The sequence below is a fragment of the Phacochoerus africanus genome, chromosome 7 (genome assembly GCF_016906955.1).
Source record: "Phacochoerus africanus isolate WHEZ1 chromosome 7, ROS_Pafr_v1, whole genome shotgun sequence".
In the NCBI taxonomy this organism is placed as follows: Eukaryota; Metazoa; Chordata; class Mammalia; order Artiodactyla; family Suidae; genus Phacochoerus; species Phacochoerus africanus.
Genome location: NC_062550.1, coordinates 22,654,481 through 22,672,686, shown reverse-complemented (window position 1 = coordinate 22,672,686; position 18,206 = coordinate 22,654,481). Strand labels below are relative to the sequence as shown.

General features: G+C 38.6%; 3 protein-coding genes across 3 annotated transcripts; 2 read left to right on the top strand and 1 right to left on the bottom strand.

The window, feature by feature from the left end:
• Window positions 1-784: 784 nt before the first annotated feature.
• Window positions 785-1,735, bottom strand: LOC125131772 (olfactory receptor 10A7). The gene has a single exon (XM_047788540.1). The coding sequence runs from the start codon at window positions 1,733-1,735 to the stop codon at window positions 785-787; it is 951 nt and encodes a 316-aa protein (XP_047644496.1).
• An 8,909-nt stretch (window positions 1,736-10,644) lies between these two features.
• On the top strand, window positions 10,645-12,675 carry LOC125130344 (olfactory receptor 10C1-like). The gene is made up of 2 exons (XM_047785719.1): window positions 10,645-10,758; window positions 11,713-12,675. The coding sequence occupies exons 1-2, from the start codon at window positions 10,645-10,647 to the stop codon at window positions 12,673-12,675; spliced, it is 1,077 nt and encodes a 358-aa protein (XP_047641675.1).
• A 311-nt stretch (window positions 12,676-12,986) lies between these two features.
• LOC125130343 (olfactory receptor 10C1-like) lies at window positions 12,987-17,376 on the top strand. The gene is made up of 2 exons (XM_047785718.1): window positions 12,987-13,028; window positions 16,414-17,376. Exons 1-2 carry the CDS (start codon window positions 12,987-12,989, stop codon window positions 17,374-17,376), a joined length of 1,005 nt encoding a protein of 334 aa, XP_047641674.1.
• The last annotated feature ends 830 nt before the right edge of the window (window positions 17,377-18,206 follow it).

Sequence of the window (18,206 nt, the reverse complement as noted above, 5' to 3'; positions counted from 1 at the left end):
GACCCTCCATATGCCATGGGTGTGGCCCTAAATATTAAAAAAAAGTAAAATAAAAAAAATGCTAACCAATAGCTGATTACTGCAAATTAATGGCTGTTTTATCCAATGATCAAAGAAGTCCAAAGTCATATCACCAAATATTAATACTAAGGTTATTTTATTAAGTAACCTCATTTAAACCAGGCACAGATATAAAGAATTTGCACCATGAATCCTTGGGAATTACAAATCTCCACCTTTCAATATCTCTTTTCAAAATTCATTCAAAACACATTACATGATTAGTCTTTGCATCACATTAGCTGCAGAATATACAATGGTTTGTGGTAGATGGTTTCATTTACTCTTCATCACTTTCCATTCTGACTTGTGCTCCAGATGCCTATCCCATACATGTGGCATCAATGGACACTCTTGCACTCCGTCCCAGTTTTGGTTTGATTAAGAACATGCACCAGCAGTACATTTGAGAGAATGACAGCAGAATTAGGCTGAGATGACTACTTTTCTCCAGGCTCCAGTTAATACCTCTTCTCCTTGCCCTTCAGCTCAAGAGATACGGAATTTCCATCATATGAGCTGCCCCACGATTTGTCAATAATCCCTTCATAAAGATGTTTGCAGTTATCCCAACATGAAGTGTGACTCCAACGGCGACAATAAGGTTCACCCATCACGGTAACTGACCCTGACAAAATAAGAGCAAACTCCCCACTCCTTTTAAGCTTTTTTTCATGGGTTCTGGTGCTCCTACTTTGCTTACAGAAATCCTACACAGGAGAATTCAAGGCACATCTAACTTCCGTAAGACTTTTCGAGTGACAGTCCTCTTAACTGCCCCCTTCACCTCATTGTTCCTCAGGCTGTAGATGATAGGATTTAACATAGGTGTGATGACAGTGTAGGACAATGACACTAGCTTCTTGCTCTCAGGGGACTGGCTGGATTTGGGTCGTAGGTAGGTCAAGCTGGCCGTTCCATAGAAAAGGGATACCACAATGAGGTGGGATGAACAAGTGGAGAATGCCTTCTGGCGGCCAGTAGCAGAGGGCATCATCAAGATGGTTTTAACAATACGGGTGTAGGAGACCAAAATGAGGGAAAAGGGAAACATGATAAATAGCAGTGTGGAGGCAAGTGCTTGCATTTCATACATGGTTGTATCCTGGGTGACTAGTTTCAACACTGGGGGCCCATCACAAAAGAAGTGATCTATGGTGTTTGGTCCACAGAAAGGATGGGCCATCAGCCAAGCTGTCTGCAGCATAGAGACAGGAACACCAGACATCCAAGAACCTAGAGCCATCCACAAACACAGCGACCTGTTCATTACGACTGAATAACGGAGAGGGTTACAGATGGCCACAAAGCGATCATAAGCCATCATGGAGAGGAGGAAACATTCTGAGCTGCCAAAGAAGAAAAAGAAGTACATCTGGGCACCACAGCCTACAAAAGAGATGCTCTTCCTTGAGGACACTAGATCTACCAGCATCTTCGGCACCATGACCAAGGTGAAACAGACTTCAAGAAGAGACAGGTTTCTGAGAAAGAAGTACATGGGTGTTTGAAGAGCAGGATCCACACTGGTAACGGTGACAATAAGGAAGTTGCCCAACAAAGTGACCAAATAGATGAGCAGGAATAAAACAAAGAGGGAAACTTGCATTTCAGGGTTGTTTGTGAAGCCGAGAAGAATAAATTGAGTCACTTGGGTGTGATTTTCACAAATCATATTTTAGATAGACTAGCTTACTTCTAAGAACCAAAGTATGTGCACCAAAGGCTTGTCTTTAAATATAACCCCAAATATATTAGGAAAAGCCATAAATGCATCTCTATTCTCAATTGTCCTTACCATTTTATTTCTCTGAAGCGGAATGTTTACAATGAGACCAAGCCGGAGGAAAAGAAATTCTTTCTCTGCATGAAGCCTACTAGTTGCTTTCCACCTACATGCAGTTCTTCTCTCTCATCTGGAATCATAGCCTGCAGCTCATGTTCATCATCGGGAGGCATGCTATGTTTCAGGATCAAGTAGAAAGAGTTTAGACAGCTAATGAGAGTCATCTTAAAATATACCGCAGACGCAAAGAGATAAATTATGGGCTAGTTTAGCTTTTCTAGTCTCAGATGACATAAATGACTTGTTTCTACTCAATGGAGTGCACTTGACACCACTCCATCCACCACGCACACACACATAGATTCATCTCTATGTACACACACATGTACATACACATGTATGTATACATGAGGAAAATTTACTAAATAAACATAAGCAAACACATAAGCATCACGTACTTACGATTTTGGTGCTTTTCCATAGCTTTCGTGGGACTGCTAGTTTATGTGATTTTGGACATGGCACCATATGTTCCACAATATGGACTATAATTTCATTTCACTGGGCCCAGGTTTCCCCAGTTTCTTACTATGCACATAGGTATAGTCATATCACTTGAGTTGGGCTTTTAAAAAAAGGCAAAATCCTGAATATATCTGACTTGCAGTAGAAGTCCTCCTTCCAACACTCATTTCAATCTCTATCCATCAAAAGAGCTCTGCTTCCCACTGCATTGTGACTCTGATAAAAATAACATGTGTTGAGTAGAGTCTGGGAGTGTAGGAGGGTGAGCCAACAGAAGATCACAAAACAAAGTGAAACAGAGATGCAAACAAGGCTATCATAGAAAACTGTCATTCCTTTATTTGATAATTAGCATCGTACATATTCTACCTTGCATGGAAACTTTAAATTCAGTAAGATTTTGGAGAACTAGAGCTTTATAATGTCACAGAATGCAACTCCAAGTATCCCTCTCAGTCTCTCACTATCCTGAAAAATAGGATACTTTTTTTATCCTAAAAAATAGGATACGGATTACTTTGCATAAATCCTCCAAAAAAAAATAAATAAAATCCATTAGCACTGATTTGCAGTCACTACCACAGATTTACCAATATCTGTTATAAAAACTTGCAAACTGTAGTTGTCATGACTGCTATAAAGAATAGGATGTGCTCTTTCATTTGATGAACATAATTTTAATAATTTAATGACATTTACTGAAGTCCACTAATTTAACTGGCTATGCCCTAATGAGGCCAAAGAGTTTTTTTCACTTCCCATTCAGCAAGCCAGCCTCAAAATTTTCTAGAAAACATGCCTTATCTCTAATTCTAGCTGCTTTCTCACAAATATCTGTTTTCTCATAACAATGATTACACATTAATGCAACTACATCATCAGTATCTGGAGTACAACCTAAAGCTGAGATCATCATTAAATTTCTCTAACTAGGAGTTCCCATTGTAGCTCAGCGGGTTAAGAACCGGACTAGTGGGAATTCCCCCTGTGGCTCGGCGCAAATGAACCCAACTAGTATCCATGAGGATGCAGGTTCAATTCCTGACCTCGCTCAGTGGGTTTAGGATCTAGCGTTGCTCTGAGCTGTGGTGTGGGCCTCAGACGCAGCTTGGATTCTCCATCGCCTAGCCTGGGAGCTTCCATATGTTGCAGGTGTGGCCTTTAAAAAAAAAGGAAAAAAGTTTTTTAACTGGAACAGCACTTCTAACAACCCAAAATGTAAATTAGTAAAAGCTGGAGAGCAAATAAGCCCAATATCTGAGTTGAAAATACTTTGTATGCTTATAATCCACAGCATTTCTTAAATATCAACCATGTTTTCTTAGTACTCTCTTCTTTAGCATTCTATAGCTCTCTAGACAAAACCTCTACTATTTTCTGTTTGCTTTTACTTTAAGAAAGCATCGAGTTACTCCTTCTTTCACATGTAAACACCTATAGTTATTTTCCTGAAAACTTTTTCGTCATGCATAGATTCACGAATAAAACTACTTTTTAAGAAACTGAGAAACAAATCATAAAGTTGTAGCCGGATATATCTTACCAAATAAAACCCCATACTTCTTTCATTACAAATTTAACGCCTTTTTTAAAAGGTAAGTTAGTATTTTGTGAGAACTGTCAACTGATCTTGAAATCTGTAACTAAAATGGTCAGAATTAGGCAAATAGCTCAGACTAGCTGCTTTGCACTGGCATTAAGTGGTGGGTATATCCTAGGAACAATATTTTAAAAATGCGACGGGCCTTAGGGAAATGATCCCTGGGATATTAATAGAAGGGACCATTGCCAATTAAATACCTGCTTTACCTCATAGGAGAGAATATCGAATGTTCACGCAACTTTATATTTCCTTTCAATCACAATGGCTGCAGTTCCATATGCATTTCTTACTAATAGATATTTGTGGTGGGTGTATAGGCCACACTGGTCAATCCCCTGGGATTTCACACATTGCTAGGCCATGACAATATGAGAAATATATATTTAAGCTTTCCTTGAAAAAGTTTTTGTATTTTTTTGTGGAGTAGATTTTGGTCCAAAACTGATAGAGTGAATTTCTACCACATCCTTGAAATTTACATTATTTTGAACTTTATTTTTAATTCACTAAAAATGGTATTACTTCAAACATGCATTTTACTAATAATGATCTTTTTAAATGATTAAACTAAGCAAGTTAAGCTGATAACTGGCATGTACTGTATTGCTGTTTTATGCCTTCAATAGTTTGACTATTGATTTGGTTCACTATGAGAAAATTGGAAACATTACCAAGATTCATATATTTTTCCATGAAAGCAATATCTTATAATATTAACATGGCTATTGCCATAAAGAGATAAAAAATTTTTAATTCTTAGAATATTTTATCCTTGGAATTTCAAAGGCTGTTTTAATTTAGTGGGCAGAGACAGAACATTCTGCTTTGAAGTATTTTGTAATGAGCTAACAATGCTGCAGGGAATCTTCTTGTTATTTTATTATTTTTGTCGTAGAACAAACTCATAATAAAGATAACTTAAAAGTCATAAATTAGCATAGTGAGAATGATTCAAAAAGTTTAACAAAATCTTTAAAGGGCAAAAACCCTCAAAAGAGCCCCATGAGTTTAAAGTATACATGAAAAGCAGATTTAACAAATAGCTAAATAGGAAATGTTACTACTTTTAATTTTGCTTCCTTCTGGAAAAGTAAAAGGGAAGCTTCCTACATTTGTGGAAATTAAAATGTCTTAATCTTTATTTTCTAAGTGAACTAAATAGCAATGGTATAATAGTTTAAAAATCCCTTTTTTAATCTTCAATTCGATATATCTACCTTTAAAATAAGTAAAATGGGGAGTTTCTGTTGTGGCTCAGTGGTAACAAATCTGACTAGTATCCATGAGGATGTCGGTTCAATCCCTGGCCTTGCTCAGTGGGTTAAGGATCCAGCATTGCCATGAGCTGTGGTGTAGGTCACAGATGCAGCTAGTATCCGGAGTGGCTGTGGCTGTGGTGTAGGGTGGCGGCTACAGCTCTGACTGGACCCCTAGCCTGGGAATTTCCATGCACCATAGGGACAGCCCTAAAAAACAAAATAAAACAAAATAATAATTAAGTAAAATGAATATGCAATGTTTTCAAAGAAAAGGTTGTAACATATAATTGATCTATTTTTCTCTTTTTTTAAAAAATTTAATTTTATTGGAGTATAGTTGATTTACAATTCTGTATTAGTTTCAGGTGTAGAGCAAAGTGAATCAGTCATACTTATGAATATATCCATTCTTTTTTCCCTATAGCTTATTATAAGCTATTAAGGGTATTTTCCTGTGCTACGTCATCTGTGTTATACAGTAGTGTGTATAGGTTTTTCCCACTGTCCGAATGCCTCTCTCCTGCCAGTGGTTTCACATATGGTAACTGTAAGATTGGTTTTGAAATCAAGAGTCTGTTTTTTAAATGTTCTTCTGTATCATTTTTATTAGATTCTACATATAAGTGATATCATATGATATTTGTCTTTCTCTGCCTGACTTACTTTACTTAGCATGATAATTTCTAGGTCCATCCATGTTGCTGCAAATGTCATTATTTCCTTCTTGTTATGGATGAGCAATATTCCATTGTATATATATATACCACTTCTTATCCAGTCCTCTGTTGATGGACAATTAGGTTGCTTCCATGTCTTGGCTACTGTGAATAGTGCTGCGATGAACATAAGGGTGGATGTGTCTTTGTGAATGCAAGTTTGGTCCAGATATATGTCCAAGAGTGGGATTGCTGCATCATATGGTAGTTCTATATATACTTTTCTGAAGAACCTCCATGTTGTTTTCTATAGTGGCTGTAGCAATTTACATTCCCTCCTACAGTGGAAAAGGTTTCCCTTTTCTCCACACCCGCTCCAGCATTTATTTGTAGACTTACTTATGATGGCCATTCTGACTGGTATGAAGTGGTACCTCATTAGTTTTTATTTGCATTTCTCTAATAATTAGTGGTGTTGAGAATCTTTTCATGTGTTTTTGGCCATCTGTATGTCTTCTTTGGAGAAATATCTGTTGGGATCTCCTGTCCATTTTTCGATTGGGTTTTTTGGATTTTTTTTTTTAATATAAAGATCCATGAGATGTTTCTATAATTGGGAGATTAATCCTTAGAAAGCTGTTCCATTTGTAAAGATTTTCTCCCATTCTATGGGTTGTCTTTTCATTTTTTAAATGGTTCCTTTTCTGTGCAAAAGCTTTTAAGTTTGAATAGATCTCACTGGTTTATTTTTGTCTTTATTGTCATTATCCTAGGAGGTGGATCAAACAAGACCTTGCTGAAATTTATGTCAAGTTCTGCCTGTTTCCTCTAGGAGTTTTATAGTATCTGGGCTATGCTTAGGTCTTTAATCCATTTTGAGTTTATTTTTGTGTATGGTGTTAGAGAATGTTCTAATTTCATTCTTTTATGTTTACCTGTCTAGTCTTCCCACCACCACTTATTGAAGAGACTGTCCTTGCTCCACTGTATGCTCGTGCCTCCTCTGTCATAGATTGGTTGACTATAGGTGCATGGGTTTATTTCTTGACTTGTTATCCTCTTCCACTCATCTATATTTCTGTTTTTGTGCCATCAGCATACTTTTTTGATAACTGTAGTTTTAGAGCATAGTTTGAAGTCAGGAAGCCTGATTCTGCCAGTGCCATTTTTCTTTTTCAATATTGCTTTCGCTATTTGGGGTCTTTTGTGTTTTCATAGAAAGTTTAAAATGTTTTGTTCTAGTTTTGTAAAGAATGTCACTGGTACTTGACAGAGATTGCATTAAATCCAGGGATTGCTTTGGTGAGTATACCCATTTGACAAAACTGATTCTTTCAGTCCAAGAGCATGGTATATCTTTCCATCTGTTTGTGTCACCTTTGATTTCTTTCATCAGCATTTTATAATTTGCATACCTTATTTCATGTAATAAATAGTCGTAAACATGTACAATTACATATTTGTAAATATAGAAATAGATACACATTGTAAATATGTATAATATGAAGGATATATTTGTAACACCAGGCAAGAAAAATCAGCATTAAAGATGGTGCATTACTGACCCATGTCTCAGGCTTTTGCTTCATTTTCAAAATTTTTAAATAAAATTTTTATTAGATCTCAAGAAGAAGATGATGAAAACCCCTTGATCTAAAGATGAAGTGAACTTCAATGGAGTTATTTCTGCCTTACCTGTTCCTAAATGAATATCTTTACCCCTCCCCACCAAATTCAGGTAAAACATAGCTCCCTGTGTAGACGTCCAAATTACCACTCAAGAGTATTTCACTTCTTTATTAAGTAATTCCTAAAATCAGATTATACAAGGCATTCACTGACTATGTATTACTGCCATCTTGTGGGTAGTCCATCTTAATTATTTTGCCTGAGAATTCTTAATGGTTGTTATAATTCTGAATTTTCCTGGAAACAAATCAATGATTCTTTACCTATAGATTTGTTGGCTCACCTACCAGGTGGCAGGCACAGTAGGTCTGAAAGGTAAAAGAGACACAGATTCCCAATTATATGGTTTGAATTCTCATTTGATGAAATTCTTGTAACTAAATACCTCAATACTTAAAACAATAATAAATAATGATTACCTCACAATTATTGTGGTTCTGGAGTTCAGGAACAGTTTATCTGGGGATATTTGTCTCGGAACTTTTAACGAGGTTGCAGTCAAGACACAATCTCACTTATATGCCGAATTTTAAAAAGCCAAAGTATAGAAACAGAAAATAGAATTATAGTTTCCAGAGGCAGGGTGGTGGATAGGAGGAATGGGGACATGTTGGGCAAAGGATATAAATGTCCAGTTATAAGATAAGTAAGTTCTGAGAATATAATATACAATATTGTAACTATACAAGCATATCTCATTTTATTGTGCTGAATAGTTATCAGTGATCTCTGATTTTTACTACTGTAATTGTTTTGGGGTACCACGAACTGCACCTGTAGAAGACGGAAACTTGAGAAATGTGACTGTTCTATAGATTGACAGGCTATTCCCTTCTCTCCATGGGCCTCTCTGTTCCCTAAGATACAACAATACTGAAACTGGGCCAATTAGTAACCCTAAAAATAAAGTTATGCCATTCTATTTTCAAAGTGTGTATGCAGGGGACATACGTAGGGATTTTACTTTAGATGACTCCTTCAAATCTATTTAACAAATATGCTCCTGGTTCTTCATCTTAAAAACACAGTGAACAACAATCATAAGTAGTCTTGTCTTAGCTATTATTTTTTTCTTCGGTATCAATCACTCTGTCTTTCTTGCTCCTTTCATGGGCAAGTGTCTCCAACATGTTGTTTCCATTTTTTTTCCATTTCTCAACTTCTATTTATTCATAAATAACTTGAATCTGTTTTTTTCTCTTACCTTTCCTTCAAAAGTATTTTTTACTGAAGTTGGCACTGGCCAGTGTGTAGCTAAAAATAAACAGATGACACAAATCTATTTTTTCTCAACTTCTCAGAAATATTTGGTATACGTAATCACTCCTTTAAATACTCTTTTCTGCCTTAGAAAATGCTGTTGCCATTTTCCACTCTTTCATTCCAAGTCTTTTGTGTTCAGTACCACTCATAAACGCATGTTCTATGAGATTAGAGAAGGATATAAGAAATTACCATGAGAACTGAAGTCTGTATTTTGTTGTTATAACTGGGTGGGGCTCATTCTCATCTGGTCATGACTTCACCAAATGTGTGGCTCTTACCAAGTTATTCAGGGCAAAAAGATATGTGAAACAGCATGAGAGAGAGCTTTTCATTTTTAAATATCCTATACCCAACCATACGAGTGACCCTTGAACAATACAGAGGATAACGAGCACCACTCCTCCCCTGCTGGAAGTCAAAACTCCTTGGATAACTTCACATAAGTCCATTCTCCATATTTACTGCAGTTATGCATTTGTGCATTCAACCAACTGAGGATCATGTTGTAGGTATGTAGCAGGTACTTATTGAAAAAATTCATATATAAGTGGGCATGTGCCATTTAAACCTCTGTTGTTCAAGGGCCAGCTGAACACATTTCATATTTTTAATCCTCTTCCCTGGTTTCAGAACTAGTCAGCAAAGATTGAGAAACAGTCAACACAGAGTCCAGATGGAGATTAAATAGAAAAACATAGAATCAGCAATTTATTTTGTTTTATGACATCAATAGTTGACTATTAAAAACATGTCAAAGATACACACTCGGGTTGTTTTCATATCTTGGTTACTGCAAAGAATGCTGCAATGGACATGCGAGTGCAGATCTTTTTTTTTTTTTTTTTGAAATAATGATTTTGTTTCCTTTCACTATATACCCACTAGAGGGACTGCTGGATCATCTGGTTGTTCTATTTTAAACATTTTGAGGACTCCCATACTGTTGTTCATCATGATTGTGCCAATTTACATTCCAGCCTACTGCACACAAGGATACCCTTTTCTCATCAGCACTTATTTTCTCTCTCTTTTTTTACTTTTTAAGGTGGCACCTGCGGCATACAGAAGTTCCTGAGCTAGGGATCATATGAGAGCTGCAGCTGCCAGCCTACACGACAGCCACAGCAACACTGAAACTGAGCCACATCTGCGACCCATGGCCACAACTTGCAGCAACACCAGATCCGCAGCCCACTGAGTGAGGTCAGGGATCAAACCTACACCCTCATGGGTACTCTGTCTTGTTTCTAACCTGCTGAGCCACAAGGGGAACCACAGCACTTGTTCTCTCTGTCTTTTTGATAATCATTATCCTACGAGATATGAAATGATATCTCAGTGAGGAGGGATGTTGGGCACCTTTTCATGTACATATTGGCTATTTATACGTCTCCTCTGGAGAAATGGACACTCAGGTCCTTTGTCTATGTTTTAAATGAATTTATTTTTTGCTAGTGAATTGCCTGAGTTCTTTATATATTTGGGATATCCTTATTGAATATATGGTTTGCAAGTATTTTCTCCAATTCTGTAGGCTACCACTTTCTATGAAAAAAATAATTGCAAGACCAATGTTAAAGAAGAATACAGCTTGGCCATAAAAACATGAAGGAAATCCTGCCATTTGTGACCACATGGATTTAACTGGGGGGCATTATGCTAAGTAAACCATACATATAAAGACAAATACCATATGATCTCATTTAAATGTAGTATCTAAAAAACTTTGTTTCCCTAATTAGGTGCATTTATTAAAATTTAATTATAGACAATGAACGAAGTAAATGCTGTTGTGGGTATATGGAGACTACTCTGTGTCCTATACTGAGTCTACCGACATCACAAGACCTGACCTATCACTGTGTATTTCAGAAGTTTAAAGGCAATGGCTATGGAAAATATCCAGACAGTTCAGTAATTATGTGCATTGCAAGATGAAAATCACTGAGAAAATTTTAGTTTTCCCATTGTAATTTAAGTGATGTAACTAACAGCAATAGATAAGCAATAGAAAATGCAAATAATGGAAACCAAATTTACATTAATCTTCATCATTGCTGCTTCGGAACAAATTCCTCCTGAGAAAAACATAATCAAACTGTGCACTGGATGAAATCCCTATGGTCTCTAGTTAGAACAGAAATACGGTCTGTTCTTTCCCCATGTTATACGTTGGACTTGTAAGATATCCAGAAGCCCAACCAGAAACACAAAGTTCCCTTGTGGTTCTAGGTATGTTCTCCCATTCAAAATTTCCTCTTAAATGACATTGGGGTTACAGAAAGGAGATCTTGTTAGTTTGACTTCCATGGATTTTAGTGGCCTACTTATGATCTCATCCTTTTCAAATCAAATAGGGAAGAAAACGAATAGGTAAATGACTAGAATTATACCCCAGTCCTAACATGTATAGCTTTCAGGAAAAACTGTGGAATCCAGAAGACCAGAATACAGTGGCTTTACATTTTCCTCGAGACACTTGGGTTTTATGTGACATCTTTACAATTAGAAAGATTCATTCTAATATTATATATATATAACTCACATAACAGTAATGGGTCTGTATTACAGTGTACATATGTTTAGAATAACAATAAGATAAAAAATCAGATTATGTCATTTAAAGAAATTACTTTATCTAACTTTCTGTGAAAATCCAAAACTCCACATCAGGAAGAAAGTCTGCATGCATTGAAATTGGGCAGTTGTGCTGAAAGCTTTAGCCAGGTATCCAAGGGTTTCCTATGGAGAGGTTCTCATGTTGGACCTGTGATCCTAGGAAAGCTCCTATTTCGGAGTTCCATAGAGACGTAGGCTAGGTGTCTGGATTCCTTCACATATTAGGTGCCCTCTCTGCTGTCTCCACAGAGGTCTGGCTCAGGGCCGAGGATGAGTGGAAACCAGTCCCTATGCACCAGATTCACACTTGTGGCATTTTCCTCTCTGGCAGAGTTACAACCCGTGCTGTTCGTGCTGGTCTTAGCCATTTACTTGTTCACAGTGGGAGGAAACCTCATCATCATCAGCTTGATCAGGGTCACCCCTGCCCTGCACACACCCATGTATTTCTTCCTGGTTAACCTCTCCTTCCTGGAGATGTGCTATATCACCAGCGTGGTGCCTCAGATGCTGGTGCACCTGCTTGTGGAGACCAAGACCATAAGCGTGGGAGGCTGTGCAGCCCAGATGTACGTATTTAGCATCTTGGGACTGACAGAGTGCTGCCTGCTGGCAGCCATGGCTTATGACCGCTTCATAGCTATCTGTCACCCTCTGCATTACACGCTCCTGATGGGCCCTCCAGTGTGTCTCAAGTTGGCTGCAGCCTCGTGGACCACTGGGGTCGTGGTGGAGGCAGCCCAGATCACATGGATCTTCACTCTGCCCTTCTGCGGAACAGGAGAGATCCAGCACTTTTTCTGTGACATCATGCCTGTGGTGAAACTGGCTTGTGTTGACACCTCCCGTAATGAGACTGTGATGTTTGTTCTCGCTGTCCTGTTCATTATGAGCCCCTGTTTCCTCATCCTGTGCTCCTATGCGCGCATTCTGGTGACCATCGTGAGAATCCCCTCAGCAGCCGGCAGACGCAAAGCTTTCTCCACTTGCTCTTCTCACATCCTGGTTGTGTCTCTGTTCTATGGCACTGCCTTGTTCACCTACCTCCAACCAAAGACTGCACACACTCCAGCATCAGACAAAGCAACGGCACTCATGTACACGGTGGTCACGCCTGCTCTGAATCCTGTTATCTACACCTTGAGGAACAAGGAAGTGAAGGAAGCCTTCCAAAGACTAACGCACAGGAGCCCTCTCAGCCAGGTGGCCTAAACCAGCCTTCATAGCTGAAACTTACACTATGGTACAGAGAGGGTAGGGTTTCATGATCCTTCTGCCAATACATACTAACTTACAGCATGAGAACCAAGAGGCAGATGGATCTGTTCTATGTCTTACAATGTCTTTAAGCAAATGACAACTATTTTGTAGGGTCATTAAGCCGTGTATCATTTGATCAATCAACTATACTCAATCAACAAAATTGCTGAGCATCTCCTGTGTCCTGGACACCATTCATATTTCCCTTCTTCAGTCGGAAGAGGATTAAGGTTAGTATGTTTCACATCATTTTACTGTAGAAAATGAATGTTCTTCTTGTGGAAAAAATTAAAAATGAATACAGAGTAATTAACACAATTTTAGTTTCAAACACAGGCTGTTAGAATAAGTTCTTAAGAGGAGTACTCTCTCAATTATTCTGCTCTCTATACATCTCAATAATCATGCATCATAAGTAATCAATGTTAATAAATGCATATGAGTGATGTATATTATATACCACATCTCTAAGTATTTAACTTCTGAGTCCAGTGAGGAACACAGATACATTTTTTTCTGTTCCAGTTTTACTGATACATAACTGACATTCAGCACCTTATAAACTTAAAGGCATATAGAATAATGAATAACTTGCATGTAATCATTAAATTATTACTACAAAAAATTTAGTGGACAGCCATCATTTCATAGATGCAAAATGAAAGAAATTGAAAAAAAACTTCCTATGTTGACAAATCTTAGAATTAAAACTACTAACAACTTTCATGCATAATATTATTTGTCATGTTGTACGTTACTGGACCTTCTTTATCCAAAACTAGATTTATCCACTTGTATTTTGGTTCTTCTTATGAATGAAGTTTAAAGAAAAATTAGACATATGTATTTACCGCCCAATGACAAATACATGACCCTGTTATTCAAGTTCTTCCCTATCTACCTAATTTTTAAACTGTGGTTGTATCTGTCGCCAATTTTCCTGTCCTATCAGCACTGAGTCCACAGTATAAAGCTTTGTTCATGTCGTCAATCTAGTCTCATCATCACCCACACCCTAAGTTTTAGGGCAGTGCTGGTAAGAGTCTGGAATATTTATCAATAGAATTACACCTGGAAAGAACACATCTGGACATTTTAAACTCAAGAGACTAAACACCACTGCAAGTGGAAGCTGAGCATACATGTTCATATACCATAACTGAACAACGTGAACGTGCTTTCTCCTGTTGAGAGCGAGTATTTGTGACTACACATGGGACAGTGTGACAACCTCAGACCATAGGCAGGAAACTCACAAGAGGGGAGAGACTGAAGGCTCCACAGGCAGAGCTGTACAACACCAGACCCTCTCTTCCTCCAAAGTTGTCCCTTAGTTATCTCTGAGCCACACAACAAATACTTCACCTGTGAGCACGCACACACACACACACACACACACATACAAACACACACACACACACACACAACACACGCAAGCGCATTAATCTAACACCTGTCCGTCGTAACAGACGGTCTGAACGCTTCTGCTGCTTTGCCCTCATTTTAAAACACTCGCTACTCTGCAAATCCAACTGGAAAAGACTGGCTCTTGCTACTTACTACCAAACAATTCAGAAACCCATGCTTGTGACTCAAGTTCTCCCAGATTCCAGAGTGAGGATGAATTCCCAGGAAACGAGACGGAAGAAATCTCTTTACCAAACTTGGGTGCCATTTTATTGCTTGAGCTTCTAAGAGTTCTTCCCCAAGGTAAAAGTTTAAAAAGACCATTTCCCACACACCAACTTTTGGTTTAGAAGAATGAGAGGCTCCTAAAAAGCAACCTCAAAAGGTGCCCCATGGTAAAAAACATGGAAGGAAAAAGACGTGTGCAGATCTCAAGCTTACATAATAGAAAGATATGGACACCCATGAGATGCCTCCCAGTCCATGCCTGCTTCTGGGAGACGTGCCCAACACAGCTCCCCCACATCAAGACTACTTAACATCTCTCCCAGGGACCAGATTGATTTTCTTAAGCACCAGAATCTTCAGTAGTCAGTACCTCCACAAGACCCCCAACATGATACAATCTGACATCACATTTATCATTGTTTTTTAACTATTAAAGCATTCTTTAAAATCATAAAGTAAATTTAACATTACATTCACAGGAACTATGTTTTTAAGATGGGACATGTGTGGAATGGACCTTTTTCACTTGTTTAGCCATTCCAGAAGAGGACAAAGCTCAAGGAAAGAGGGTCTTTAAATTCTGAAAAGATTGTGGATGAGCCAATAATAAGTGGGTTTCCTAAAAAGACAGAAGATCACCCCAGCCACCTCTGGGGTGGCAGCCACCTGTATATAAAGCTGACTGAGGAGGGTGTGAGGTAAGTTGGAACAGTTGTACTTGTTAAACTGCAGGTTCATGATGAGCTTTTTCCCTTCTGCTTCTCACACTAGATGGGAAGGGGGTGGGGGCTTCAAGCTCACCAAATCATATTGAGCAGGTTGAGCGTGCTTCAAAGAGAATCACTGTAGAAATCAGAATGCCTGTAAAAATAAATTGAATGCTACTCTGGGGTTATAGACCCCAATTTATGCCCTGCACTGGGTCTAATGATATCATGCAAACCTGAGCTGTCAGTGTCCATTTGAGAAACTTCAAGACAAGGGCTATGGCAGATATCCATACAGTTCAATAATTATGTAAACTGAAAGACGGAAAACCATTCTAACTTCTAGTTTTTCCCACTGATGTTTAAGTGATGTATCTAACAAGCAATAGATTACCAATGGAAAATGCATTCAAATAATGAAAACCAAATTTACATTAATGTTCATCATTGTTGCTTTGGAACAAATACTCTTGAGACATAATTAAACCGGTCACTGGATGCAATCCCTACGGCCTCTTGTCAGAGTAGAAACACTGCCTATTATAGCCTCATATTATAAGGTGGAACTTCAGGACATCTAGAGGCCCAACCAGAAACAGAAAGTTTGCCTTGTGGTTCTAGGTACGTGCTCCCATCCAAAATTTCCTCTTAAATGGCACTGGGGTTGTGGAAAGGAGATTGTTCATTTTGACTTTGATGAATTTTAGTGGCATAATTATGGCCTCATTTGTTTCAAATCAAAGGAGAGAAAATATGTAAGGAAATGAATAGGTGAATGACTAGCACTATCCCCCCTTCCTAAACCTTAAGTGTAGCTTTAAACAAAAATTGTGGAATCCAGAAGAACTGAATATAGCTCCTCTATATCTTCCTTGAGACACTTGGGTTTCATGAGACTCCTTTACAATTAGAATGCATGCTATACAGTAGAAAATTGACAAAACACTGTTATCCAGCTGTAATGGAAAAAATAAAACTCAGTATATTAAAAATGAAAAATGAATTAAAAACCAATGCATACATATACATCATAACAGGAATGTGTATAATGTGCACATATGTTTAAAATAACAATAAGATAAAAAATCAGATTATGTCATTTAAAGAAATTACTTTATCTAACTTCCTGTGAAAATCCAAAACTCCACATCAGGAAGAAAGTCTGCATGCATTGAAATTGGGCAGTTGTGCTGAAAGCTTTAGCCAGGTATCCAAGGGTTTCCTATGGAGAGGTTCTCATGTTGGACCTGTGATCCTAGGAAAGCTCCTATTTCGGAGTTCCATCGAGACATAGGCTAGGTGTCTGGATTCCTTCACATATTAGGTGCCCTCTCTGCTGTCTCCACAGAGGTCTGGCTCAGGGCCGAGGATGAGTGGAAACCAGTCCCTCTGCACCAGATTCACACTTGTGGCATTTTCCTCTCTGGCAGAGTTACAACCCGTGCTGTTCGTGCTGGTCTTAGTCATTTACTTGTTCACAGTGGGAGGAAACCTCATCATCATCAGCTTGATCAGGGTCACCCCTGCCCTGCACACACCCATGTATTTCTTCCTGGTTAACCTCTCCTTCCTGGAGATGTGCTATATCACCAGCGTGGTGCCTCAGATGCTGGTGCACCTGCTTGTGGAGACCAAGACCATAAGCGTGGGAGGCTGTGCAGCCCAGATGTACGTATTTAGCATCTTGGGACTGACAGAGTGCTGCCTGCTGGCAGCCATGGCTTATGACCGCTTCATAGCTATCTGTCACCCTCTGCATTACACGCTCCTGATGGGCCCTCCAGTGTGTCTCAAGTTGGCTGCAGCCTCGTGGACCACTGGGGTCGTGGTGGAGGCAGCCCAGATCACATGGATCTTCACTCTGCCCTTCTGCGGAACAGGAGAGATCCAGCACTTTTTCTGTGACATCATGCCTGTGGTGAAACTGGCTTGTGTTGACACCTCCCGTAATGAGACTGTGATGTTTGTTCTCGCTGTCCTGTTCATTATGAGCCCCTGTTTCCTCATCCTGTGCTCCTATGCGCGCATTCTGGTGACCATCGTGAGAATCCCCTCAGCAGCCGGCAGACGCAAAGCTTTCTCCACTTGCTCTTCTCACATCCTGGTTGTGTCTCTGTTCTATGGCACTGCCTTGTTCACCTACCTCCAACCAAAGACTGCACACACTCCAGCATCAGACAAAGCAACGGCACTCATGTACACGGTGGTCACGCCTGCTCTGAATCCTGTTATCTACACCTTGAGGAACAAGGAAGTGAAGGAAGCCTTCCAAAAACTAACGCACAGGAACTCTCTCAGGCAAATGGCCTAAACCAGCCTTCATAGCTGAAACTTACACTGTGGTACAGAGAGGTTACCCAAGGTTTCATGACCCCTCTAATATGTATTGTCACTAAGGTACTTACAGCATGAGAACCAATAAAGACATGGATTATTTGTAATATGTTTGTGAAAGTGGGAATTATTTGATAGGCTCTTTTGTTTACCTTATATTTATTAAATGATTTAAACTGTTTATCATTTATTCAATCAACCATATTCAATCAACAAAATTGCTGAGCATCTCCAGTGTCCTGGACACCATTCATATTTCCCTTCTTCAATGGTAAGAGCATTAAGGTTAGTATATTTCATACCATTTGACTACGGAAAATGTAATGTTTTAGTGGAAAAAATTCAAAATGAATATTAAGTAATTAATATAATTCAGTGACAAGTATAAGATGGTATAATTTAACTTCTTAAGTGGAGTACACTCCCCTAATTACTCTGTTCTCTGCACATCTTAATGATCACACATCTTCAATCATCAACTGTTAACAAATATTGATGAATGATGTACACTATAATACACTCTCTAAGTATTTAACTAGGAAATTCAATGAGGGACACTGATTCCTTATCCAAAATTAGATTCTTCCTTTGCTGTTATCCATTAATTTTATGGGTTTTCTTATGAATGAATGGGTTTTAGAGAAATGTATATTAAATATGTGCTCAGACAAGCGGAACAGGAAAGATCCAGTGCTTTTTTTGTAACAGCTTGCCTGTAGTGAAACTGGCTTGTGTTGATGCCTCCCATATGAAATTGTGCTGTTTGCTATCTCTGTCCAGTTTACCATGAGCCCTTGTTTCCTCATC

Bases quoted from the DNA above. Each gene is read 5' to 3' on its own strand.
- LOC125130344 (XM_047785719.1), top strand. From the start codon at position 10,645: ATGGAGACTACTCTGTGTCCTATACTGAGTCTACCGACATCACAAGAC. The intron at 10,759-11,712 runs GTAATTATGTGC...CTGTCTCCACAG, and splicing joins GAAAATATCCAGACAGTTCA to AGGTCTGGCTCAGGGCCGAG.
- LOC125131772 (XM_047788540.1), bottom strand. From the start codon at position 1,735: ATGATTTGTGAAAATCACACCCAAGTGACTCAATTTATTCTTCTCGGC.
- LOC125130343 (XM_047785718.1), top strand. From the start codon at position 12,987: ATGAATGTTCTTCTTGTGGAAAAAATTAAAAATGAATACAGA. The intron at 13,029-16,413 runs GTAATTAACACA...CTGTCTCCACAG, and splicing joins AAATTAAAAATGAATACAGA to AGGTCTGGCTCAGGGCCGAG.